General features: G+C 59.9%; 1 protein-coding gene across 3 annotated transcripts in view; it reads left to right on the forward strand.

Moving 5' to 3' along the window:
• Window positions 1-26,095, forward strand: part of PLCD3 (phospholipase C delta 3) — a 56,403-nt gene that overhangs the window by 22,945 nt on the left and 7,363 nt on the right. For all 3 annotated transcript variants that reach the window (XM_037887097.2, XM_037887098.2, XM_043536738.1), the window contains exons 2-10: window positions 5,355-5,516; window positions 9,222-9,450; window positions 10,592-10,721; window positions 17,390-17,615; window positions 21,182-21,383; window positions 22,713-22,857; window positions 23,190-23,342; window positions 23,602-23,748; window positions 25,653-25,688. In XM_037887097.2, the coding sequence (XP_037743025.1) occupies window positions 5,355-5,516; window positions 9,222-9,450; window positions 10,592-10,721; window positions 17,390-17,615; window positions 21,182-21,383; window positions 22,713-22,857; window positions 23,190-23,342; window positions 23,602-23,748; window positions 25,653-25,688 (1,430 nt within the window). The remainder of the gene's footprint in view (window positions 1-5,354; window positions 5,517-9,221; window positions 9,451-10,591; window positions 10,722-17,389; window positions 17,616-21,181; window positions 21,384-22,712; window positions 22,858-23,189; window positions 23,343-23,601; window positions 23,749-25,652; window positions 25,689-26,095) is intronic.

Genomic DNA, 26,095 nt, shown 5'->3' on the forward strand with positions numbered 1-26,095 from the left:
GATGCTCTGCTGATCCCAGAAAAAACTCTCCCTTCCCCCAAATAAAATCTGTAGTAGCTTTTGTAACCCTTTAAAAAATGTATCTGAGAATTAAATGTGGGGCTTAAAACTAGCACCTCTTTAGCTCCGTGCCTGAGTGCCGGGAGCATTTAGTAGGTCCGAATAAATCCCTGGGTGAGTTTAGGTCCTAAATCAGGCCATTGCCTGGTGATGAGTTTCAGACCAGATTATAGCTGGATGCTGTTGCATCCCCTGCCGCTCTGGGGGGCTTCGACACAGCCAGTAATTTGATTCACTTGTTGCGATTACGTGTCGTTTACTGCACAACACCCTCCTTCGGAAACCCACCCAGAGCCAGCGGTTGTCTCGCCTGCTGCACGTGGGGTAGACAAGAGCAGCCTGGAGCATCAGATACACTCTCCTCCGAGTCTTTGGCCTCAACGTCGGGATCACACCGAGGCTAAGAGGCTAAGATCCTGCCCTTTCCCACTGGGAGGAACCTTGGCCCTGCATTTGGGATGGAGGATGTTCTGCAAGTCCATAGCAATGACTTGGGTGGACGTGTGCTCCACAGCGACCTTGGGACTCAGCTGCACCAGGTGTTCCCTAGTTAAAGGTACCAGCGCTTTGAACTTCACCAGCATCCTGCAGCGGTGGGTGTCCAAGTGCTTCTCAAACAGCCTTCCCCCCCCCCCCCCCCGTGGGAGGCCACGGCCCCCTGCCCGTAGCATGGGCTCCTGGAGAGGCTGAGCTCCTGGGGGTAGCAGCAGATGCTCAGCCCACCTGAAAAGTGCTGGTTGCTGGTGTCTGAAAATCTGGCCCTGACCTGTGTGTGCGGGGCCCTGGGAGATGTGGCCCAAGCGCACGCAGTGACAGACACAGGAATAGAACCCAGGCGTCCGAGCACCCACTGCCCCCGCCTGCTAACTTACCATGCTGCTTCCTTTGTTATATTTTACTAGCTCCCATTCTACCTTCCCTGAGATCGTGCTGGGAACACGTACCCCTTTTATTGAGACCCCTCCCGGGAAGATTGCAGGTCGGCATTGGACTGTCGAGGAGAGCGGCCCCCAGGGAAAGGTTCAAGGCAAAGCTCTGCTCAGAAGTGCATGTCCCTCGCTGTGGTTTGCGGGAGGCTGACGGTTTGTTGGCTGCTCTCCAGGGCGTGGATTGGTCGGGCAGGCAGGATATTTAAAGCTGAAGCCCAGCCTGCGCTGTGTTTACATCTAGAAACCCTCACAGCTGCCAGCTCCCTCCGTGCTTCGCTTGCAACATGGATATTTGCTCAAGACAGGCTTGAGTTGAATGGCACTGTGATTGCAAACGCCACGATGCCAAGGAGACCGAGGGGTGCGGCATGAGCTCTTACTCCGGGCTCTTCGTGTCCCGAGAGCACCCAGCACGCAGGATGGGGTGGGGAACAGAAGTGGTTAAGGCTGCAATTTTCAAAGGTCTCTGCTTTCAAGTGTCTCAGTTTTGGGGAGCCCATCTGGAGGGACTGTACAGTGTCCGACTGGACACTTGGCCTAAGTGATCAGACAAGACATTGCCAGAGCCGAGCGTGGAACCCGCCTCTCCCGACGCCCAGCGTGGGGCGCTGGACCCTGGGTCATGCTGCCGACGCCCCACCTGTGTTGCCCAGTGTCCTGGGAACTGTCTGCGTCCGGCACCGTTCCAGTGAGCAGAGAGCTGCAAGGTCCATGCAGCTGCATTTGTCTTGACTCAGCCATTTCAGCCTTGGGATGTGGTGGGATCGCAGCCACTTGCCGTCAAGACGGGGCGTCTCTTTCTAACCGATGTGCGTTCACTCCCCAGAAGTTCTGGGCGCGGTGCAGGAATGCCTGGGGCAGGCAGGAGCGCAGACCGGGAGATTGTAATGCTCCCTTGGGGCCTGACCATCTAGGAATCCTGAACAGTCTGGGCCCCGGGGTTCCGTTCCCAGCTCCCGCTCTGCAGAGGTGTATTTGAATCCGGGATAATCTGGGCTGCTGATGCTGAAGACAGAGGAGGCTGGGTGGTTTTCCTCATGCGGTGCAATGCACACTGGGATCTTCCCCCTGGAGACCTGGGCGGGGGGCTGTAGGCTCTGGGGGAGACGAACTCTCTCAGGGTGTGGCTATGGCCTGATATCTGCCCACACACAGGGCCAAAACAAACACACAGCGTGCCCCTCCACCTCTCAAGCTCTTCCCTCGAGCGCCCGCACAGAGGGGAATGCTGAGCCAAGGGCGCCCTCAGCACTGTTACAATGGCCTCTCAGGCTACACTTGGCACGCCACGATCTCAGAGCACCTCTGCTCGGATAATCTCCCAGGCAATGCAGTGCGGCCTGCTCCATGCTGATCGTCGGCTGGAGTCCGAAATCAATCTACCCTCCTCCCATTGGATATTTGTTTGGATTAGTTGAATTGGCCCCTTTAGTCATTCTTCAGATGCCTTTACATAACATCACAACACAGAGCATCTTGGCCAATGCCCGTGCTTGGCTTAACCACAACCCTCTGCAGCTCTGAGAGGAGACACGCTCCTGGGCTGGCGGGCAAGGCACAAAGCTCTGTCGGAAACAGATTCGGACACTATTCTTAACACTGACTGAGGGAAACGCTGTTCCACACAACAGTTATTTAGCCTGTGGAACTCACTGCCACAGAAACCCCTGATGCCAGGAACGTCGCAAGATTCAAAAGAGGCTTGGATATTTCCATGGATACCAGAAAATCATGAGTTATCCTAATTATTGCTAGCAAAAATTCTGGCAGGGATATTAACCCTCCTGCTTCAGAGCTTGAGCCAGTCTCTCTTAGAATCCCAAGGGCTTCATCCCCAGGGCTGAAGCCTGAGCCCCACTACCCGGGGCCAAAGCCCAAGGGCTTCAGCCCTGAGTGAGGGGATGGGACTCAGGTTACAGGCCTGGGGAAGAAGCCCTGGGGATTCGGCTTTGCAACCCTTCCACCCCGCCAAGAGCAGTGGCAGGGCTCAGGCTTTGTTCCCCCGTCCTGGGGTCGTGTAGCAATTTTTGTTGTCAGAAGGGGGTCATGGTGCAAGGAAGTTTGAGACCCCTGTTGTAGAGAAAGGAACTGGACCTGGCCACAGGTGGAAGAGGTGAAATTCCATTGATTTCAGTTGAGATGCAGCCCCTTCGGCATTGGCTGCATGGGAAAGTTGCAGCTGCTTCGCTTCGAATGGTTTCCAGACCAATGTAGGTGAGAGGAAGGATGGCCCCGTGGCTAGGCCATGAGCCTGGGGCGCAATTCCCAGCTCTGCCACAGGCTGCCTGCGTAACCTTGGGCAAGTTCCTTAACCTCTCTGTGTCTCCCTTCCCCATCTGTACAATGGGGGTCATAGCACTGCCTGACCTCACTGGGGTGTGTGAGGATAAATACCTTAAAGCTTTGAGGGGCTCAGACCCTGTGGTGGTGGGGGCCAGGCAAGTCCCTCAGACTAGCAGGTAGCTCCTGGGCAGCTCACCTGTGTGCGCTTATTTCAGTTTAAGAGAAACTTGTGTCGGTTTCACTTAAACCTCTTCCCAGCTGACGCACACTGCACTGGAAGAGGCTTTTTCCTACTGAAGCGAGTGTGCGCCCCGAGCTCTGCACTGGTTCCAGTTCACACCGGAGGCGCTGCTGCTCCTGCAACATGCTCATGTTCACAAGGCCTCAGGCGTCAGTGAATTTGGCCCAAGGTATTTAAGGGAGGGAGTGGGGTCTAAGGTGAGAGCAGGGGTCCTAGGAATCAGGACACCTGGGTTCCACTTCCAGCTCTGGGAGGGGAGTGAGGGTTCGAGCCGAAGGACTGGGGATCTGGCTCCATTCTTGGTTCTGGGAGGAGAGCAGTGTCTAGTAGTTGTAGCAATGGGGGCTGGAAGTTGTTAAGAAGAAGTTAGCATATGTGACTCCATTTTGGTTTGGGGCCCACCATTGTCTAAAAGCAAACACATTGTGCACCAGGAGGAGTGCTCCTTAGATACTGCATTCCTGTGAAAACCTCCCCCTTGTTTCCAGCCTGTCTCGACTCTCGGTTTCTGTTCTTTGTCTGTTCCTAACTCCCTGCCTCCTGGCCTTGATGTGGGCCTCCCATCCTGATAAGAAAAGTTACTGATGCATTGCTTTAGGACCAGCTAATGTAGTTAAAGTAATGGTTTAGCACGGGGAATGTACCTAGCAGGGATAGGTGGTAAATAAGGGAAGGATTTGTCTATTGGCTAAGGTTTCCGATGCACGAGGGCAACATGCTTTGCTAAAAGGTATATAATCTTTGTATAACCTGCATGCAGGGTCCCCTCCTGATTAGGAGGGGGGCACCACACTCAAGTGTAATAAACTTAGTATCTTTGGGAACTCCGCAGTTGTGGACTTTGTTCGTGTGCCTCAGCCTAGACTCGAACTGTGCGTGACCTATCGGGTATAATTCGCAGCAGTTTGTGTGCGTGACCAATTAGGTATAATTCGTAACAAAGTCAGGATGCCTGGGTTCTATTTCTGGCTCTGCCATTTACCTGCTGGTTGCCTTGGGTAAGTCACTGCCCCTCTGGGCCTCAGTTTCCACATGGATAACATGGGGAGCTACCTCATAGGGGTGGTGTGAGACTAAAATCCGTACTGTTTATGAAGTGCAGCGAGGTTCTGCTCTGCAAGGTGCTATCGAAGGGCAAAGAGCTGTTAACGCCGTTTCTCCTTGACTTGCCTGCCACGGCCCAGCTTCCGATTCATGTTTCTCGTGCAAGAACGTTACCAGGACCCGTCCACTGAGCAACACATGGAGCTTTCTGGGCTGATGCCCACACGATCAGCGAGCCAGGGAGACACACCAAGGGTTGCCATCTCAGTAGCAAACCCTGGCAACGTTCCAGTTGTGTGATGCTCCACACCATTGTGAGACCTTCTAGGCCATGTGTGTGTGAGAGATCAGCTGTGGACAACGCGTGTGTGTGTGTGAGAGAGAGAGAGAGAGCACGAGCGAGTGCAGCCGTGGACAGTGTGGGTGTACGACCTCTACTGCCGTTAGAGGAGAATTTCTGTGAACGCAGGCTGCAGGCACCTGGGTTGGATGGAACGGGAGGCCCCACCTTCTAGAGTGGACGCTGCCCATGCTTTTGAGCTGGTGTTTGTGTGTTCGTTGGTTAGGGACCTTGGTTCCCTGCAAGGCAGGACAGAACGCTGACTGTGCAGTGGACAGATGCCCCTCACGCTCCTTTCTCACAGGGCCCGGGTCAGCTGGCAAACCTCAGGCACCGGGCGGGCGGGCCAGCTGGCTACTTGCAGAGTGATGCTGCACTGGCAGCCGCGTTACTAGCCTTGCCACAGAAGTGGTGGCTTTGAGGGACCGGATGGGTTCTCTCTCTTTGCTCCCTGCAGGCCTGACAGATGATGAAGACATCAAGGTGATGCTGAAGGGCTCCTTTCTCTGGAAGATCAAGTCACGCAGACGGAAGAAGGAGCGGTTCTACCGCTTGCAGGAGGACGGCTTGACCATCTTGTCTGAGAGCTGCTTTAAACGGGCTCGCTCCAAGCAGATCTGTAAGTCCCAGTGGCTGAGGCTCAGGGGCACAAATACTCCTGGAAACAAGAAATCCAGATGCCAGTTCAGAACCTAGAACCCAACCCACCTCCAACACAGAACCGAGAACCCCTCCCACCCACCGACCTAGAACCTAACCCCCAACCAATGCAAATTTTACAACCCAATGCTCTGCCCAATGCATAATGTAGAGCACATAACCTAGAACCCAAGGCCAGAAACTAGGACATAAAACCCCACCCAACACAGAACCTAGAACCCCCAGCACAGAACCTGGAATCCAGATTCACCCACCCAAGCACAGAACTTAACTGGCTCAAGTCTGGAGCCCTGTAAAATCCAGCTGCATGCCTTCCAGTGTGATGAGCCGAGCAGGTTCTCAGCTCCAGGCTCCTGTTCCTGTTCCTGTGCCCTGGCAGGACAGCAGACACAGGCAGCAGGTTTAAGGTGCATTTTCATCCTTTACCTCCCAGTCATGAAGATCCCTCCCTCTGCTCAGAAACCCCTCCCTCTCCCCCATCAAAAGCATTGGGTTTGATTTCTGGGTGAACAGAGATATCTCCTCCTCGATCCTGGACATGGCGACCCTAGACACTGCTCTGATGCTTCACAACAGCAACTGCTGTCAGTGTCTCTGTTGGAGACAGCAAATCCTACGCTTACGTGGGCTCCGTCTGGCCTGGGATTAGAACGACAGAAATTAGAGATTAAATCATACCCATTATGTCATAGACCCATTATGTCATAGAATATCAGGGTTGGGAGAGACCTCAGGAGGTCATCTAGTCCAACCCCCTGCTCAAAGCAGGACCAACCCCAACTAAATCATCCCAGCCAGGGCTTTGTCAAGCCGGCCCTTAAAAACCTCTAAGGAAGGAGATTCCACCACCTCCCTAGTTACCCATTCCAGTGCGTCACCACCCTCCTAGTGAAATAGTGTTTCCTAATATCCAACCTAAACCTCCCCCACTGCAACTTGAGACCGTTACTCCTTTTCCTGTCATCTGCTACCACTGAGAACAGCCGAGCTCCATCCCCTTTGGAACCCCCCCTTCAGGTAGTTGGAGGCTATCAAATCCCCCCTCACTCTTCTCTTCTGCAGACTAAATAAGCCCAGTTCCCTCAGCTTCTCCTCATAAGTCATGTGCCCCAGCCCCCTGATCATTTTCGTTGCCCTCCGCTGGACTTTCCAATTTGTCCACATCCTTTCTGTAGTGTGGGGCCCAAAATTGGACTCAGTACTCCAGATGAGGCCTCACCAATGTCGAATCGAGGGGAACGATCACGTCCCTTGATCTGCTGGCAATGCCCCTACTTATACATCCCAAAATGCCATTGGCCTTCTTGGCAACAAGGGCACACTGCTGACTCATATCCAGCTTCTCGTCCAGTGTAATCCCCAGCTCCTTTTCTGCAGAACTGCTGCTCACCCAGTTCCCTGCTCCCAGGGCCAGGCCCTTCCCTGCAGAAGTTCCCACACTGCTTTGTTCATCCAGGGCTCCATCTTCCATGTGTCCCCGTGGGCCTGTCCCAGATGCACAAAGTGAACCAGCCAGAGACGCATTTGCAGGCTGACTTGGGTCTGTTAAATGTCTCTCTAGCTCCTCAGATCTTTGTTTTGCTGAATTCCCCCTATGTTACCTGTGCCCTTCTGGTATTAAGACACCCAGAAGAAACACAGCCAATAGGCTAGATCCACTACTGATTAAATAAAATGCTAACGAGAGCCAGGAGTAGGATACAGACCCTGGCTCAGCTGCCCATCACACTCAGCCCGCAGCTGCTCCTCCTGCCTCTGCACATGAGCCCTGGGTGTAGTCGGACGCTGCTGACCAGCATCCACCTGCTGACTGAGCTCCTGGGGGTCAGATTGTCGTGTGTCAGCACCCACTAGCCGGGCCAACATTTCACAAGAGCTCAGCACCCAGCGGGCCGAGTTCTTGTCAAAATCTGGCCGCCTGATGCTGCGAAGTCCTGGGGAGCGGAGGGCGCTCAGCACCTCACAGCATCGTCTCGAGAGAGTCCGCAGAGAGCAGGTGGGAGGAGGACAGTTTGCAAGAGGCCCATCAGATGGCACCCCAGCAGATAGGGTTACGGCCTTCGTCTCAGCTGTCTCTGGAGAAGGGCAGCTTGGTGGACGGGTCTTAAGGCCCCTGCTCCTGGAATGTACCAAGCACGGGCCCTGGCAGGTCCTTACTGAACAGAGCTACGAGGGCTGGGGCCACTCACTCCAAAGAGCTCAGCTCCCAGCGTGTGCCCAGCTCTCCTGAGAGCCCTGGCCACGGCACCGGGCCCTTGGGAACATGCTGCCCATGGCGCAGGTAAAGGCATGTCTGCCCTGGATCTGGGGGGTGTCCCCGCGCCAGGAGACAGCGGAGCGAGCCAGCACGCTGACCACGGCCGTGCAGCTGTGGCGAGGTAAGCGGCAGGAGGGGCCAGTGCCTGGTCCGATCCTGTACAAGACCCTAGGCAGGTGCCCGGGGTGGCTAACCCCTCCTGCCGCTCGCGCCATCTCAGCTCCACTGCTCTGTGAGGCGCTATCTCAGTGCTCGCTAGCAGGGCTCCCTCCCAGCTCGCTCCCACGCTCCCGGAGAGGGCAGGGACACGCCCCTGCCAGCCGGCGCCGCAGATCGGGGCTAGACAGGCCAAGCTCGCGGCTGCTGCTGCTGCGGGTGAGTCTCCCCAGACCTCGGAGCTGAGCTGCCGGGTTCGGGCTCCAAACAATGTGGAACCAGCGTGTGCTGCGGAAGGCACACGTTGGCCCGGGGTTGCCCTTTCCAAGGGCTCGGCATGTTGGGAGCCTTGCTGCTTTGACCGTCTGCCCCCGGGATGGGGGCTGGACCTTGGAAACCTGAGCTCTGCTGCAATCCTGGCTCTGGTTTTACCAGCCTTCATGGCCCCATTTGGGCATGGTCAGATGTCCCTGGCCCTAGAGGCAGGCACCTGTGCAGAGCTGCCCTGAAGGACGAGCTGGAGACACACCAGATCAGGGCTCTCTGAACTCTCCCGCGCTTGGTGCTGGCAGCCCTACAGGAACAAGGCCCCCAGGCCAGGTGGGACCCCAGTGGCCAGGCCCAGCGGGGGGTTGGGGATTTGCCTGTAAAGAAAACGGGGCCATCAGCGAAGGGGGAGCCAAGCTTTCCCCAGGGGTTGCAGGGCTGGATTGGGGTTGCTGGTTTGGGCCCAGGAGCCCTCAGCTGGCAATGAGATGGAAAATCTCCATCAACTTAGCTGAGCATTTCAGACCCTCAAGCAAGAATTGGCTTGAGTTCCCTGCTAGGGACGGGGAACGGGGCAGAGTTCCTGGGGAGGAGAGGAATGGGGGAAGGGAAACATTATTGGCTGCGGTTTAAGGAGGGAACAGAACATATGGGACAAGGCCAAGATAATGGGGCGAGGGATGCCAGGGCAGGCTAGTCATTGGTGCATATGTTGGAGGATCCCTTCCCCTCCCTTCCAGCCCCCCAAGCACAGCCATGGAGTGGGGGCTGGAGGGTTTCACTGATCACCTGAAATGTGCTGCTCTGTGATACTCTCTTGGGCCCCGTTGGTGGCTGGGCCCCGCTGGCCGGTAGGCCGGCTCTCAAGGCCTCTCAGCCGGCTAGAGGGAGGCGGGGAAGAGAGGCCAAAGCCCAGAAGCGAGTGGGTCAGGCACAGCACAGGACTCTGACCGCGTCCCCGTTGCTGGGCCTTGTCTTGTGCAGTCCCCATCATGCACATGGACGGCGTGCGGGAGGGCTACCAGTCCGAGGGGCTCCGCAAGCACGGCAGTTTCTTCCCGGAGACGCAGTGCCTCACCATCGTCTTCAAGGGTCGGCGGAAGAACCTGGACCTGGCTGCCCAGAGTGAGGAGGAGGCGAAGAGGTGGGCCCAGGGGCTGAAGAAGCTGATGGCCAAGGTGGAAGCCATGAGCCAGCAAGAGAAGCTTGATCAATATCCTTTCCATTGACTGGCAGGGCTCGGTTCCCCTGTTCCTGGGGGCCATCGCCGCGCATGGGGCTGGGCAGAGCCGCGATGGATGATGGGCGGGGTGGCTCAGGTCTGGGGTTCCAGCCTGCTGTTAGGCGACATGGGGCCGCTGCCCAGGGTCTGTCTCTTTGCGCGTACCCCAAGCAAGCCAGGCCCGACCCCGGCCAGCAGGGTCAATGGCCCTGAGCGCCTGGCCAGAAATGCCCCGTCCTGCAGCACTAGGGCTCCCAGACAGTAACTGACCCTACAAACGGGCCCAGCCCTGGCCACAGCTCCTGGAATGGAAACATGTCTGGGCTAAGTGCACAGGGCAGGGTGCACAGTGACCCTCCGGCCCTGCCCCACACAACTTGCTGGGCCAAGCACGCAGCGTGACTGTCTCATTCATCTGCCAGGTGGGCTGGAGGGCGGCATGGCAGAGCTGTCCCCCAGCCCTGTGCCTGGCTACAGGCTGATGCTTTCTCCCCACATAGCCCTGCCCACCTGTGGCTCGCAAAGCCCTAGTGACGTACCAGGAGGAAGCCGGGTGAGGCAAATCAGCCGCGAGGCTGGGAGGCAGGGGCTGGAATCTGTTCCTGGCTGTGTCATGCCCTGGTGTGGGGCACATCCCCTCTCTGCCCCTCATGCCCCCAGCATAAAGGGAGTGAGGATAGGGCCCCTTGTGCAAACACTGAGCCCTGGCATGGAGGGCTCATGCATATAGCACAGGAAAACCCTCCACCGCCTAGCAGCTGTAGGTTTTGTTGTACGAGCTACCCTGGGGCACTAGCTGTGTGTGAAATGGCTGGATGATATAGCGCCACCATCAGGCAGCTGCGCAGGGGGCTGGGACTGCCTGGGGGCGCTGGGAGCGGGACAGCTGCTGAGGGGCACAGCAGGGAAGCCAGGTCTCCTCTGCTCAAAGCCCTTCCCATTTTCACTGGCTGCAGGGTCTTTGGGTCAGGCCCTTGGAGTTGACCTTGGCCCCATCATGGGCAAAGACAAGAGTGAACTCGTCACACCCCCCAGTTCATTACAGCCCCAGGCAGGCCTGGCCTAGAGGGGTCTTTGTGGGGAGGGGGCACCGGAGTCTGTCCCCCGCGTTCTTTCCTTACATCTCCTGCATCTGGATCCATGACATCCTGCACCGAGCCGACAAGAACAAGGACAACAAGATGACCTTCAAGGAGATCAAGGACATGCTGAAGATGATCAATATCGACATGAATGACATCTACGCCTACCAGCTCTTCCAGGTACCACCCCCCTGCCGCTGTGCCCACTACCCACTACCGCGCCCCCCAGGGAACCGTGTCTCTGGTGGGAGGGGCAAAGCCGGTTTTAGGGAAAATGGGGCCCTGGGTGAACTTTGTTATTTAGCATTCTGGCCCCCCACCCTCCCTCCATCACCCCTGGCCCCCACTGCCTGCCCCAACTGCCACCCATCATAGATTCATAGAAGATTAGGGTTAGAAGAAACCTCAGGAGGTCATCTAGTCCAATCCCCTGCTCAAAGCAGGACCAACCCCAACTAAATCACCCCAGCCAGGGCTTTGTCAAGCCGGGCCTTAAAAACCTCTCAGGATGGAGATTCCGCCACCTTCATAGGTAACGCATTCCAGTGCTTCACCACTCTCGTAGGGAAATAGTGTTTCCTAATATCCAACCTAGACCTGCCCTACTGCAACTTGAGACCATTACTCCTCGTTCTGTCGTCAGCTACCACTGAGAACAGTCTAGATCCATCCTCTCTGGAAACCCCCTTCAGGTAGTTGAAAGCAGCTATCAAATGCCCCCTCACTCTTCTCTTCTGCAGACTAAACATCCCCAGTTCCCTCAGCCTCTCCTCATAAGTTGTATGCCTCAGCCCCCTGACCATTTTTGTTCCCCTCTGCTGGACTCTCCAATTTGTCCACATCCTTTCTGTAGTGGGGGGTCCAAAACTGGATGCAATACTCAGGTGCGCGGGGTTTAGGATCTGTGCGCACGCACACACACGCGCACAGCTTAGAGGGAACAGTGCCGCGCATCCCCCCACTGCCCCTGGTCCCGCCTGCTTCCCCCAACCCCCATCCCTCCCTTGTCCTGGCCCCCACTGCCTCCCACGGCCCCCCCATCCCTCCATCGCCGCTGGGCCCCCCCCGCCTCCCACGGCCCCCCCCATCCCTCCATCGCCGCTGGGCCCCCCCGCCTCCCACGGCCCCCCCCATCCCTCCCTCGTCCTGGCCCCCACTGCTTCCCACGGCCCCCCCCCCATCCCTCCATCGCCGCTGGCCCCCCCCACCTCCCAGGGCTCCGCATCCGTCCTCCCTGGTCCCCACTGCCTCTCCCCCCATCACCCCTGAGTCCTGCTGCCTCCCCCGCATTGCCCCGAGCTCTCTTCCATGGCCTCACACCCCAGCCCCACCCTGCTCCTTGCCCCCCTGTAAGGTTGGCCCTGGGGAGGGCATCACAGAGGGGCAAGGAGCAGGGTGGGGCTGGGGTGTGCCTGTGCCTCTCACCCATAGGACCCTAGATGGCAAGGGCTGCATGGGCCCAGTCTGCAGCGTTCTGACCCAGGTGCAAACTTCCCCCGGCTGCGGAGGGGCTGCTGCTGATCTCGTTTCAGTGTCTGGGAGCGAGGTCTCTGGGGCCAACACGGGGACGCTTGCCCAGCACCTACCGCAAGGTCCTGAGTCCAGCCAAGCCAAGTGAGGCAGAGCCTCCGATCCCACTGTCAGAGAACTGTCAGACTCAGTGCATCTGTGAGCGCCTTTGTCATAGGCTACAGGGCCAGGGCCAGGGCCAGGGCCCTCCCGTGCTTCCCCCCCACCCCAGCCAGCCTGTGGGCCCTGCAGGCCTGATGGAATAGAGCAGCTCGTTCCAACAGTTACATTCCCAGCCCCACCTGTTGCTGCAGCGCCAGGAACAGCTGTGTCCCATGAGGTGCTCAGGAGCAACCAGAAGTCAAGAGAGAGGGACCAGGGCGGGGGCAGGGCTGCTTCCAGGACCGGAGCCTGTTCCTTGGAATCACAAACAAAGCCAAGGAGGAGGGAGGGGCCTCAAGGCACAGACCTGCTGCCTGGGGCCACCAGCCACCCCGACACCCACTCCCGGAGTTCATGCCCGAAAGCTCCAACCTGCACCTGTGTGTGTGTGGCCAGGGCTGGGATCTACAGTCCAGTGGGCTGTTTATTACCCCCGTTTTCCCCAGGGGAGGTGGCTTCTCCTGAGCGTCTCACATGTTAGCTGGTTTGTCTGTGTGTGTCTGGAACAGATGGGGAAACTGAGGCACGGAGGTGTGAGGTGTTATCCAAGGCCACATGCTGAGTCACTGTCAGGACTCCTGGTGCCAGTTGGATGCTGGGGCCCCGAGGCCGCACTGCCTCCCGCAGAGCAGCATAGCTGGGAACTGAGCCTGTAGCACTGCTTTTACCCAGAATGTCCCCAGCGCCCGTCACAAGCTGCCCCTGGGCCAGGCTTGATCCTGCAATACATGTGGGAGAGAACGGAGCCCGACCACCACAGTGCACTGGTGCAGCCACCTCTGGGGTGGAACATGGCCACAGTCTATCAGCGTACAACAACACGGCAGGAGTTTAGGACAGCAAGTGAAGGAGAATCCTGTCTCCAACAGAAAGCGCTGGGGGAATTTGGAATTCCCCAGTCTGGCGTCTGGCCAGGGCTTCGGAGCTGTGAGGTCAGCAGTGGCCACAGATGACCCTACAGTCGCCCCTTTAGGGTCCCAGAGCCTGGGTTCCAACCCAAGCCCAAATGTCTACACTGTAGTTAACCAGCCCCCGAGCCCGAGCCTGACCAGCTGTCACGGGCGAGCCGCGGTGTGTCCATTCAGTGGAGACGTACCCTGAATGAGTCTTGCAGGATGAGGTCTCTGAATTCCGTGCCCTGCTGGCTGGGCGCTGGTCACGCAGCCAGCGAGATGGTGTTTGTGAAATGAATCACGGCTTGCTGTGCAGAGCTGGTCTCGGGAGCAAAACTTCAGCTGGTAGGAGCTCAGGAGAAAGTGGGGGTCTGAATCCAGAGTCACTCCCAGCAGTTCTCTGGCTCCCACCCACAGCAGCCACTTGCCCAATCAGCTGCTTTCATCAGCACCGAACTCAATTATAAATAACATTCCCAGCAGTGGTGGAAATCAGCATCACTGGGGGTGCAGGCCTTGCGGCACCTGATGGGGGCAGAGTTACAAGGGCTCAGAACCTGCCAAGTTCTTGGGAAACTTCAGGCCTGTGTGACTTGGCCAAGGTCACGCCACTGAGTCAGTGGCAGAGCCAGGAACTGAGCCCCAGTCTCCTGAGTCCTCGTCCAGCACCGTGGCCACACGTCCACCCTTCCCCTCCAGACCAGAGTGTGCCCTGAGCCCCCAGCCCAGCTCCAGGGTTTGGTTTCCCACCCGTGTTCCTGCTGGCAAAGGCAGACCCTGAGCACAGCGGGGCCTGGGCACCAGGAGGGTCAATGGGAAGAAGTTTCTTAAGACCCGGGTCGGAGGGCTGGATCATGGCCCCCCCATTTCCATGTTCTCGCCCAGGACCACCCTGCTTCTCATGGCGCCATCTGTTCATCAGCTGAGAGCAGCTGCTTTAGCGGGGAGGGGCCTGCGGGAAACAAGCGGCAGGAGCTTTAACGGGGTGGGCGGGAATTTCCACCACTGGCCACAGCACCCTGGGGCGGTCTGTCCTTGGGCCGACAGCCAGGGCCCCTTGATCTGCACCTTCCGTCTGGAGATCTCCAGGTGCTTTACCAAGGGAGGGTCAGAATCACGTCCCCACTTGGCAGAGCATCCCTCCTGGGTCCCCTTGCTGCACTCCCGCACTGTGTTTGGACCCCGCCGTCCCGCCGGGCAGGGGAGCTGCTTCCTGCAGGGGTGTGTGCATGATGCCAAAGCCTGTCTCCCAGGCCAGCTAGAATTAGAGCCTCACATGCTGCTGGCCCCGAGCGCAGCAGCCCAGGCTGGGGTACGGCTGGCTCTGGGCCGCTCTGCACAGACTAGCAGGGCAGGTTCCCTAGGGTGACTTGTGCAGATTCCAGGCCTGCTCTTGGGAGCGGTGTGGCACCTCCCTTCCCCTCAGGGCTTGCCTGGGCACAGCATGGTGGGTTAGGCACTGCAGCAGAGAGGAACTTCCACCCATGCACTTTGGTGCCCCGAAATCCAAGCCTGGCTCCAAACGCAGCAGCTGGAGCCCAGGCCCAGTGAGGGAGGGCCAGGGCGAGGGGTTGAGTGCTCTGCCCAAAGGTCACCGAGTGGCCAAGTGCCAGGCTGTAAACCTGCCTGCTCGGTACGAGTGCCAGCACGGACGGAGCCGGGGTATGCGAGAGGCTCGGTGTAGATACAGCCCTGGGCTCTCTTCTCTGCTCTGCCACTGACTCACTGCATGACCTTGGGTCGGTCACTTCCTCCAAGTTCCCGCAGCTGTAGGGCTCCGTAATACCCCTGCTTTGGGCATGGAGCTTCTCTCCTCCTGGGCAGGAGGAGAACCCAGGCGTCCTGGCTCCCAGCTCTGGCCATCAGATCAGGCTCCTTCCTCGGAAACTCCCGAGACGGGGATGAAGTGGCCTGTCCTGGGATGCGGCACCTGGTGTCAGGCCGTTCTGACCGTCCGCAGGCAGCTTAGACTCGGTTGCCGGCTCGCCCGGGTTCCTGCGAGTTGCCTCACCCCCCACAGCTTGTGAGTTATGGATTCGTCCCCCAGCCTGGCCCGGCGTGCAGCGGCTCACAACTCGCTTCCGTTGAACAGCAACGGAGCAAGGACCCTGCCTGCCGCCACCCCCAGGCACCCCCAGCTCTGGCGCGCCTGGCTGCTGTGGAAATGCCCGTCCAAGCGTCAAACAGGGCGCTGCTGGCAGGCTGCTCTGTGCTGCGCCCCTCTCCAGAGGAGGTGGCCCCTGTGCGGTGTTTGTACAGGCAGACGGGTAGCTCTGGTTACACAGGCGTGGGCCGGGCATGGGCAACATCCTCATGCCGCTCTGCTGCTGCACCTCACTGCAGCCCCCCGGCTCTTCCAGTCCCAGGACCTGCTCCCCGCCCTGCCCCAGCCCTGCCGATACTCCTCAGCGGGGCCTTGCAGCCCCCCGGCTCTTCCAGTCCCAGGACCTGCTCCCCGCCCTGCCCCAGCCCTGCCAATACTCCTCAGCGGGGCCTTGCAGCCCCCCGGCTCTTCCAGTCCCAGGACCTGCTCCCCGCCCTGCCCCAGCCCTGCCGATACTCCTCAGCGGGGCCTTGCAGCCCCCCGGCTCTTCCAGTCCCAGGACCTGCTCCCCGCCCTGCCCCAGCCCTGCCGATACTCCTCAGCGGGGCCTTGCAGCCCCCCGGCTCTTCCAGTCCCAGGACCTGCTCCCCGTCCTGCCCCAGCTCTGCCGATACTCCTCAGCGGGGCCTTGCAGCCTCCCGGCTCTTCCAGTCCCAGGACCTGCTCCCCGCCCTGCCCCAGCCCTGCCGATACTCCTCAGCGGGGCCTTGCAGCCCCCTGGCTCTTCCAGTCCCAGGACCTGCTCCCCGCCCTGCCCCAGCCCTGCCGATACTCCTCAGCGGGGCCTTGCAGCCTCCCGGCTCTTCCAGTCCCAGGACCTGCTCCTCGCCCTGCCCCAGCCCTGCCGATACTCCTCAGCGGGGCCTTGCAGCCCCCCGGCTCTTCCAGTCCCAGGACCTGCTCCCCGCCCTGCCCCAGCCCTGCCGATACTCCTCAGCGGGGCCTTGCAGCCCCCCGGCTCTTCCAGTCCCAGGACCTGCTCCCCGCCCTGCCCCAGCCCTGCCGATACTCCTCAGCGGGGCCTTGCAGCCCCCCGGCTCTTCCAGTCCCAGGACCTGCTCCCCGCCCTGCCCCAGCCCTGCCGATACTCCTCAGCGGGGCCTTGCAGCCCCCCGGCTCTTCCAGTCCCAGGACCTGCTCCCCGCCCTGCCCCAGCCCTGCGAATACTCCTCAGCGGGGCCTTGCAGCCCCCCGGCTCTTCCAGTCCTGAGACCCTGCCCAGCTCTGGCACTGCCCCTCAGCCCTGCCTGACCCCAGCACCCTCTGCGGCTCCCACCCAGGGCTTGGCCAGTGCCACTCGGTCCTGACCTGCAGCCCCCCTGTTATTCCAGCCAGGGTCCCAGCAGGGCCTGTTTTGCTCCTGCCCTGGGCACGTCGCTGTCCATAGGATCTTGGGCCCCTTCCCTCTCGAGTACCCAGTGGCCTGACAAACCCCCTCCCTGCTGCGGGCGCTGGGCTGCCACCCTGTGGGGGGGTGAACTGGGGCCTGGGGCTGTGCCCGCTGAGAGCGTGGAGGGGCTTTGGATCAGGCCCATGGGGTGGGGGAAGGGGAAGGTACCTGCGTGGCCGTCCTGGGGCCCAAAGGCCTGCAGATCTGCACAGCAGGGATGCCCTGGCAGGAAGGCAGATGCCCCCCCCCCCGGGCCTGCTCCAGCCTATGAGGTGCCCCCAGGGAGGAGGGCAGTTCAGACTCTGGCCCTGGCTGCTGACAAGGCCCCAGCTGCCTCTCTAGGGATGTGGGCACCTGGCAACCAGGCGGAGAAAGGATGGGCTGGTGATTAGGGCACTAGCCTAGAGCACCTGGGTTCGAGGCTCTGCTCTGCCACAGACTCCCTGTGTGCCTTGCGCAGTCATGTAGCCTCTCGGTGCCTCAGTTCCCCCTCTGAGCCGGGGGCGGGGAGCACTCTGCCCTGCCTTCCAGGCCTGCATGGCTGTGAGGACATTAGGCTGCGAGTGCTCAGATACTGCGGGGCCATGGAAGTGCCACAGAAGGGCAGCGGAGACCCGCCAGACTCCTCTCCCAGCGCCCAGCAGTGTGGCTGTGTCTGGTCCAGCCCCCAGCCCTTTCCCTCGGGCAGGGCACGGGGGGCTCCAGCGGCCCCGCTTTGATCCCAGGCTGTTCGGTGCCTTCCCGATGGGAGGGGCTGGCTGCGTCTGAGCTGGGCTTTCTCTCCCCCCAGGAGTGCGATAAGTCCAGCAACGACCGGCTGGAGGAGCACGAGATCGAGGAGTTCTGCACCTTGCTGATGAAGCGGCCCGAGCTGGAGGAGCTGTTCCACCGCTACTCGGGGCAGGACTGCGTGCTGTCGGCCAAGGAGCTGGGGGCCTTCCTGCAGGACCAGGGCGAGGATGCTGACCTGGCGCATGCCCACACCATCATCCAGACCTATGAGCTCAGCGAGAAAGGTAGGGTCCCCCCACGGCCCCAGCCCCGGCGGCTGGCCGGAGCACGGGGGTGTGCACCACCGCCCCCTGCTGTCAGAGAACAGCCATGTCAGCACTCAGAGCTTGGCGCTCTAGCCCCGAGCAATGCATGGCTCCCGCGGGTGCCTGTCTGGCCGCCTGGCCATTGCGCCTAGTCCGATCCTGCAAAGAGCCCATCTAGGAAGGAGAGGTGGATACAGTCTCTGTGGCTCTTTCAGTCCTTGGGCCTGGTACCACTGCGTCATGGTGGTTGGTTCTGGAGACCTGGCTGCACCTCCCAGTAGAAACTGGGCTGAGAATGGACAAACTCAGCTCACAGAGGCAAGAGCCTTGGCAGGGTGGGTTTCCATGGGGATTCCCAGCTGTGCGACCTGGGGACTCCTGATGGCGCATGGTGGAGAAGCTCCCGGGTCTCAGGGCAGGACCAAACCCCATTGCTGCTGCTGATTAACAAACGTCGGTTTGAAACCAGTGCCACTTCTGTGCACACCCAAGTGTTGGTGTCCACAGGTTCTTCTAGCTCCTTTCTCCAGCCCAGACAGACGGAGACATGGTCTAGTGGCTATAGCAGCGGGCTGGGTATCAGGACACCTGGGTTCTTTCCTGTGTTCTAAGGGGGAAGTTCTGGTGGTTACAACACGGGAACGGGCAGTCAGACTTCCAGGTTCTGTCCCTGGCTCTGCCACTGACTCGCTGCAAGACCTTGGACAAGTCAGGTCCTCGCTCTGTGCCTCAGTTTCCCCATCTGTCAGGGGGCTGGTGAGGATTAATGAATTGGAGACGTTCCCATCAAAGGTGCTATACAGCCTGGCTGGCCTGCACCGTGGGTGTGATGGGGCTGACCTGAGCTGGGGCAAGTGGCCGCACAAATCAGGCCTGGATTGAAGGGGAACGGTGAGGGACGGAGCAGCAGGGGCAGGAGCAGAGGCTGGTGCAATGGCAGGGAGCTGGGCCTGCCCCGGAAGGCAGCTGGCATTTGTGGGGAGCACTCCCCAGAGCCCGGCCTGGCAGCCCCTCCCTGAGCAGGCTGGAACTGGCTGGAGCTGGGTGTGGGGTCTAACCGCTCTAGCAGGCGTGGGCCGCCGGGGACTGGCGCCAGGACCACCCGGCAGCATCAGAGCACCCCTGGTCCCTGCTTCGCAGTCTCAGGTGCAAGTTCTTCTCTCTCTGGTGCTGAGTGGCCCAAAGCAGCCCTGCCCTGGCACAGGACACCCCGAACCTCAGGGCTGGGTCAGCTCCGCCTGGCCCCTCTGTCTGGAATGGCTGGTTCAGCTAGACAGGGCCAAGCTTTGTGTCCGGATCCGGCCCCTGGTTCTGCAATGGGCAGAACCAACGCACCAGCCCCGTGTGAATACCCCTGACCTCAGCCAGGCCTCATCCTGGGAGCCCATCTGGGTCCAGTCCGGCTCGGAGAGCCTTCAGGGCCGTGCTGTGTGGTCACAGTGAGGAAGTTTAAGTGGGGTCCTGGCAGGGTTCGCCTTCCGCTGCAGCGTGGGGGGCGGGTCACTGGCCAGGATTATCTGGGTGTCTCTCACTTCATCATTCCCCTGCCATTGCGAGGTCTCGGGCCCTGGTGCCCCTCGGCTCCCATCTGCTTGTGGCACACACTAGTTCAGTGACTTTACTCTTGTTTCAGTGTGGGGGGCTGGGGGGGCTGGTGGCCTGTGCCCTGGTGGCCCCTCTGGCTTTAACGCTGTCTCTGTGACTGTGCGGAGCTGTTGTGGGCTGGGAGGGCAGGAGCGCCCACAGACGATCCAGACTGAGGGGGCTGAGATGGGGGCTGGAAGCTGGGTCCAGAGGCAGCTAGACTTTCCAGGCTGGGAGCCGTTCTCCCAGAGGGTACAGCAGAGCTGGGAGCCCTTGGGGTAACACCGTCTTCTCCGCCTTGTCTGCTCTGCCTCAGCCATGCGCATTGCAACCAGCTTTACCATTAGGAGCTGGCTTGGCTGAACTTCGTGGCTGTGTAAACAGGCTGCAGCAATAAACATCTCTGGACTCCGAGGAGGTTCGGATCCGGATCCATATTTTGCATCCCAGCCCCAGTGCCACTGCGACAGCGCTCATGAAACCAGAGCTGGAGAAAAGATCTTTGTTGTGGGACAAGCTCCAAGCCTCGTATCTGAGGCCTTGAGACTCCAGTCCCGCTGCACCAATGCACACCGCGCCCTATCCTGGCTTTGCCCTCTGCGGCGTTGGTTTGCCGTGGCGCTGAGGCGCTCAGGGCCTGGAGGGATTTTCTCGGCATTTCCCATGTTGTGAGCATGGGTGCACTGGGGCTGTAGACTCAGATCTGAACCTCCTCTGAGCCCAGGGGAGTTTAGACCCGCCCAGGGTTTTGCTGCAGCCCATGACACAGCTGGGGCCAGCCACGCAGTAGGGCTGGAACTGAGGGAGATTCCAGTGGTCCAGCTGTGCTGTAGTTTACTGGGGGGGGGGGGGGGGGGGGGATCAGGGGTAATTCCACTGCGGTCACCGGAGCCACATCCGTGGGTAAGGAGATCTGCTGAGGTTTTGCATGTGGTTTGGCAGTGCTTCGTTATGCTAATCGCAGCTGAAGCAATCCCAGAAGCCCCACTCCAGCATTCCCGGGTGGTGTCTCTCCTGTTCCTCTCAGAGCCGAGTGTGCTCCCAGCTGGCACAGAGCGCCTCGCTCCCTGTCCTGACCCGATTGCCCCAGCTGGGCTATCGGCACACAATTGTGTCTAGGATGGTTTATGAGCAATAAGGAAAAGGAACCAAGTGGCCTGAGGCTGGGGTGGTGAAGTGCCCTGTGGGGCTGCCTCGGGAGCTGGCTGGCTGATTTCTTCGCTGGCACGGCAGCAGCGTTGGACAATCAGCCTCGATTTGTAAAACGCTCCAGAGGCCCTGTTACTGCTAACTCAAGATCCAGACACCTGCCATGGCTGGGGCAGAGGACGCAGGGGCTGAGCCTTCGTGGGGTAGATGCTGATTGGGGCACTAGAAACTCATTGACAGCTGGACAAATGGAGGCCCCATGACAGAGCTCTCACCCCAGGCCGCCCTGTGGGAATGCATGGCTGACAGAAATCACGCCCCAGCCTGTGCCTGATCTCAACCCCTGCACTTTTCACTGCTTCCTAGTCTACTCCCCGTGGGAGGGACATGGCACCAGAGTGTGCGCGAGAGGGGAATGCGATACAGCTGGGGAAACTGAGGCACAGAGTGGGCGAGGGGACGTGTCCAAGGCCACACAGTGAGACTGCAGCAGAGCCAGAGAGAACCCAGGTCCTAGTGCCAAGCTCTAGCCAGGACAGACCACACCCCCTCATGGAGCTGGGCACGGGGCCCAGGATTCCTGCCACCCCAGCCCCTACTTTAGCGCCCACAATCCCTGTCCCAGCCAGGGTCACATCAGGACTCCCAGACTCTAACCCCTAGGCTTGCTAACCCCTGAGGGTTCCAAATAGGGGTGAGAGGCTGTGACAGCTTGAAATTCCCGACATGGACACGTTGCCCCGTGCACAGACACTAGTTCTGAAATCTGGGGAGGAGCCTTTAAAGAGCCCCTGGAAATGTGGTCCCTGCAGCCAAACAGCACAACCGCATGATGCTGGACGGGTTCATGATGTACCTGCTCTCTGCGGCTGGTGACATCCTGAACCAGGAGCACACCGACGTCTACCAGGACATGAGCCAGCCCCTCTGCCATTACTTCATCTCCACCTCCCACAACACCTACCTGACCGACAATCAGATCGGGGGGGCCAGCAGCACCGAAGCCTACATCAGGTAAGGGGGCCGGGCAGAACATGGGGAACTGGCAGGGTTGGGAGGGTATTGAGACCCATCTGCAGGGGGGTGTGCCAGCATGGCAGAGAGGTGGCCTAGAGCATAGGCCTGGTCCTGCTGAAGCAGAGCAGCGCTGGTGGCCAGCAGCCATGCTGGGCGCTTCCCCAGAAGGGATAAGTCTCTGACTGTCTGACAATATCCGTCTGCAGGAATTCCTGCCTGACCCCAGCCAGGGCGCAGGCAGTGCCCTGAAGCATGAGGGCTAAAAGGTCTTGTCACTTTTATCCCAGCAAGCGCTGCTTGCTGCAGAATCCTTTTCCTGTTGATTTCAGTGTCTATGGGGCCTGTGTCCTGAATGCAGCATAATAGGAGGCTTGTCAGAGAGCAGACCTCTGTGGGGACTCCCCCTGCAGTTGACTCGGGGGTGGATCTTGTGGTGTGGATCCCCCAGTCAAACCCTCAGTGGAGGGGAGCAGTGCAACAGGGACAGAGGGAACTGCAACCCTGAGGCTGCAGGAACAGCTGCTGGTTGATTCTGGGCACAATGGGGAGGGCTCCCTGTGTCACTCCTGCACCAGCCCTGGTATTGGGGGATGAGGGTTTGGCACAAAGTAATTTACTCCACTAACATCCTGCAGCAGTGAATTCCACAGGGTAACTGTCTCTCTCTCTCTCCCTCTCCACCTGTGCCTCACTCCCTGACATGCTCCAGTGTGACCCCACTCTCGCTTTCTGGTAATGGCCTAGCCCCACGCTGTGCTACAAGTTCTACCCTGCCCGTGCCAGGGTTTGCCTTTATTCTGACCCCTAAGACAAATCCCTGAAGCAGGGCTGTGTTCTGTCCTGAGCCAGCTCTTTCTCCTGGCAGGCCCTCCCTCTAGCTGTCCCGTGCTCAGCTGGAGCTAAATGAGACCTACCTGATCTGGCAGGCAGGGTGAGTCAGCAGGATAGCTCTGCACCTCCCATAGGTGTCTAAAACTCCTTGTCCAGTCCCATCTCCCCACTTAGCCTTAATCAAGCCAAGCCCACTGTCCCAGCGCTTTGCCTTTCTGTGCCTACTCCGAGCTGTGTCCTGCACCAGGCTCCCCTCAGGGTAAAGCAGGATGTTGATGGACGGTCAGGACCCCTCACTACCTCAGCCGCACTGCACTGCCTCTGGGGGGAGTCGTTATCTGGGAGAACATCATGACCATAGGGCAGGGGCCAGGGCAGGGCTGCCTGGGGAGGCTCAGGGGCTCCAGCTGCGCTGGAGTCTCTGGACTCGTACTAAGGGCATGAGGTGGCAGTTTGCTGTGCCAGCCCCTGGCTGAACCCTGCCATCCCCGTCAGGGCGTTCATGGAGGGCTGCCGCTGTGTGGAGCTGGACTGCTGGGAGGGCTCCAACGGGGAGCCCGTCATCTACCACGGCCACACCCTGACCTCTAAGATCCTCTTCAGGGATGTCATCGAGATCATCCGGGACTATGCCTTCAAGGTGAGTGCCGCGGCGGGCAGAGGGCCCAGCTCTGCTGCAGCAGGAGGGGACTGGAGTTTGCACCAATGTGCTTCTTGCCCCTCTGTCCCCAGCTGCCTGGTGACCACCAGCCATGGAGCTGAACCCTGCTCCCATCCACGAGTAGGAGTTTTGCCCCTGACATCAGTAGGGCCAGGGCTGGGCCCGTGGGATCCCACGCTCAGCCCATAGCAGTGGGCTGGTGTCAGTCTGTGGACCCTGCTGCAGGGTCCTGCCTAAGCTGGCCTGCCTGGGAAGGGGGTGGGGCCCAGTCCCGCATGGCACTGTCCCTGACCCCCACCCCATCTCCCCAGCACTCCTCGTACCCCGTGATCCTGTCCCTGGAGAATCACTGTGGGCTGGAGCAGCAGGTGACCATGGTTCGGCACATGAAGGCAATCTTGGGGGACATGCTGCTGACCCAGATGCTGGATGGGCAGGTCCCCAAGGAGCTCCCGTCACCAGAGGTAACACCCCCTGGGACTTCCCGTGGGAGGGATCCCTGGGCAGCATTCCCATGGATTCCTGCAGGGGGGAATGCTCAGAGAGGGGACCCAGACCCCCAAGCTCCATGGCTTCATCACATGGGCATCCCTGGGTGCTGCCTCCCACCATCCCCTGCCCCCTGGCCAGCTTGGACCGTGCGGTGGGGCAGACAGCCCCTGGGAATGGGGGGGGGGGTTGGGCAGGGTGCAGAGCTTTGACATGGGCTTTCCTCTCATGCAGCAACTGAAAGGGAAGATCCTGGTGAAAGGGAAGAAGCTGCCGGACCTGGTGTGTGACCCCGAGAACATGAGCTTCCTCTCCGACAACAACGAGGAGGAGGAGGAAGAGGAGGAAGAGGAGCGGGTGCTGCGCAAAGACCGCAGGAGGGTAAGGGGGTACCGTGGGCCAGCCCCTCGTGTTGCGGATTGTGGCATGGAGCGATGGGCTGCGGCACTGAAGCTAAAGCATCTGCTGCAGCTTTGGTGCGTGACCCCCGCTCAGCTGGAGGCTGGGGGGCGACAGCCCCTTGGGACAGGCTGGCAGCGTCCCTGAGATCCCAAAGCCACCTCGGAAAGGGTACAGAGGGGCTTGCAGCCAGTTCGCAGCAGGGGGCTGCCTTCTCCCTGGCCTGTCAGTGTTGAGATAGACACGGCATTCGCTGCCTCTCCACGGGGATTTCTCTCACTCTCTCTCATTCAGATACTCCCAAGAAAGTTGCCCTGTGTGTAGCTGCCCCCTGCCCCACCGCCCGGATTTCCAGACAAATTCCCTTTCAGGAGAACCCCAGGAAGGTTTCAGCTTGCTGCCTGCCTGGCTCTTGTCCGTTGCGCTGTTTCCCTGCTGGCAGAAAGTGAAACTGACAGGAGCTGTCCAGGGCCTGCCCCGGTTCTCAGGCCACATCTGCACTACAGAGCCTGTGCTGGCCTCGCTTCACTGGCCTAACCCCTCGTGCAGACAGCGGGAGGGAGGAGTTCTGTCCGGGCTGTAACACCACCTCCACGTGCTGACAGAAGCTCTCTTCTCTCAGCAGAGCTGCGTCTACACTGTGGGTTTTGCCGGCCTAGCAGTGTCAGTTGTGGGGTGGTTTTTTCACACTTCTAGCCGACACAGCTGTGCCAGCATGCGTTAGTGTAGACCAGACCCCAGCTTCCTCACTTCCCCCCAGCCTAGCTGCTGGACAGGCAGAGAGCTGGGCACACAGCTCCTGGCAGCTCCCCTGGCTGGCTCCTGTCAATTTCATTTTCTGCAGGGAGAAGGTGAAATTGAGACATGCCATCTGGCGGGCAGGGCAGAGCCACATTTCTATTTTGCTGATGGGGGCGGGGGGGGAGGATTATTTTTTTTGGCAAAATGGAAATTTTTCCTGAAAATTGCAGTTTTGTGGAAAGGGGCTTTTCTGTTGGAAATTCACTCTGGTGGAAATTTCCAGCCTGGCTCTCCTCAGGACGGACGAGCCAGAGTGGCTGTGAACTGTTCTGAGCATCGGGGGCTGCACGGCTGCCCTGTCCCAGATCAGTCCCTTCCGGCCAGCTCTGGGCATGAGCAGCTGCTCTGGAATAGCCTCCTGTGCCCGTCTTGCCTGGGCTGGCGCAGGATCCAATGCCCTATTCTTTGTAAAGCCCTCGTAGGGGCGAAGGAGCAACCTTCCCGTCCCTGCAGGGAGAGGGGCTGCTTTCCCCTGCTGATGGTAGGATCTGCTGTTTGCAGGAAGCAAAGCCAGTCACGTTTGTTCTGTGGCTTTGGGCTGAATCCACATTCCCAGGAAGTGCTGGTGGGGGGGGCTTTTCCCGCAGAGACCCCGCTGGCACAATGCCTTGGGCAAGTGCTCGGGGGCGCTGCGCTGCTGTCTACATGGTGCTAGCCACGTAGGGCCATTAAAGGTGCCATGGTGTTTTCCAGTTCAGGGGGTTAGTGGCCTGGCCAGGCCACACTTTACAGTCCTGATGTGAACCTCTCCTGCTGGCTCCTCTGCAGTCTGTTGCTCCCTGTCCCACTGCTGAGCACTGTGCTTAGCTGCCAGGTTCGCACCGCAGGCGTGCGGGGTCTGGAGAGGGTCTGTCAAGGTGGGGGCTGCGATGCAGGCTAGCTGGGGAGAAGAGAGCTCATGGAGCCGGGTCAGTTGTTGGAGCCGGGGCCAGAGCTGGCGGAGGGAATCCCAGGGCCGGTGACCAGTGGCTGTGAGGGCAGCGGCCAAGTGTGCAGTGTTCCCATCCCACCACCTCGGGCAGGGCCTGAGACCGCAGGTTTCTGCTCCCCCCACTCCTGATACGACGCTTTCTGTTCTCCTCCAGTCGTCCCATTTGCTGCAGGAGATCAGGCCACTCCAGGTGAGTGCTTCCGTCAGGTGGAGTCTGGGCAGAGCTGGGGGGGACATACCGTCTCTGTGTGTGACTGTAGGACTGACTCCATCCCCTCTTGCACCCCACTGCATGTCTGGACGGGGCTGCCCCCTGGGCCTAGGCTGGGGTCGAGGTTGGCGAGTCCTAGGGCCGGTGCTCTGTTGCTGTCCTGGCCGGGTGGCTGGCCCCATGGCCAGGCCTGAGCTGGTGTCTCTCAGGACTGAGGGCTGCTGACTCCTAGGTGAGCCCCTCCTGCCTCCCCCTCCCCCAGGAGGCTCACCCCTCATGGGCCCCAGTCCTCTGCGGGCGGCTGCCACGGGTCCCAGGGCCCTGTGGATGAGAGCAGGGCTCTGCGCCCATCGCCTGGCACGAAGGCCACTCTTGGTGCTCACTGG

The sequence above is a fragment of the Chelonia mydas genome, chromosome 27 (genome assembly GCF_015237465.2).
Source record: "Chelonia mydas isolate rCheMyd1 chromosome 27, rCheMyd1.pri.v2, whole genome shotgun sequence".
NCBI classification, from domain to species: domain Eukaryota; kingdom Metazoa; phylum Chordata; order Testudines; family Cheloniidae; genus Chelonia; species Chelonia mydas.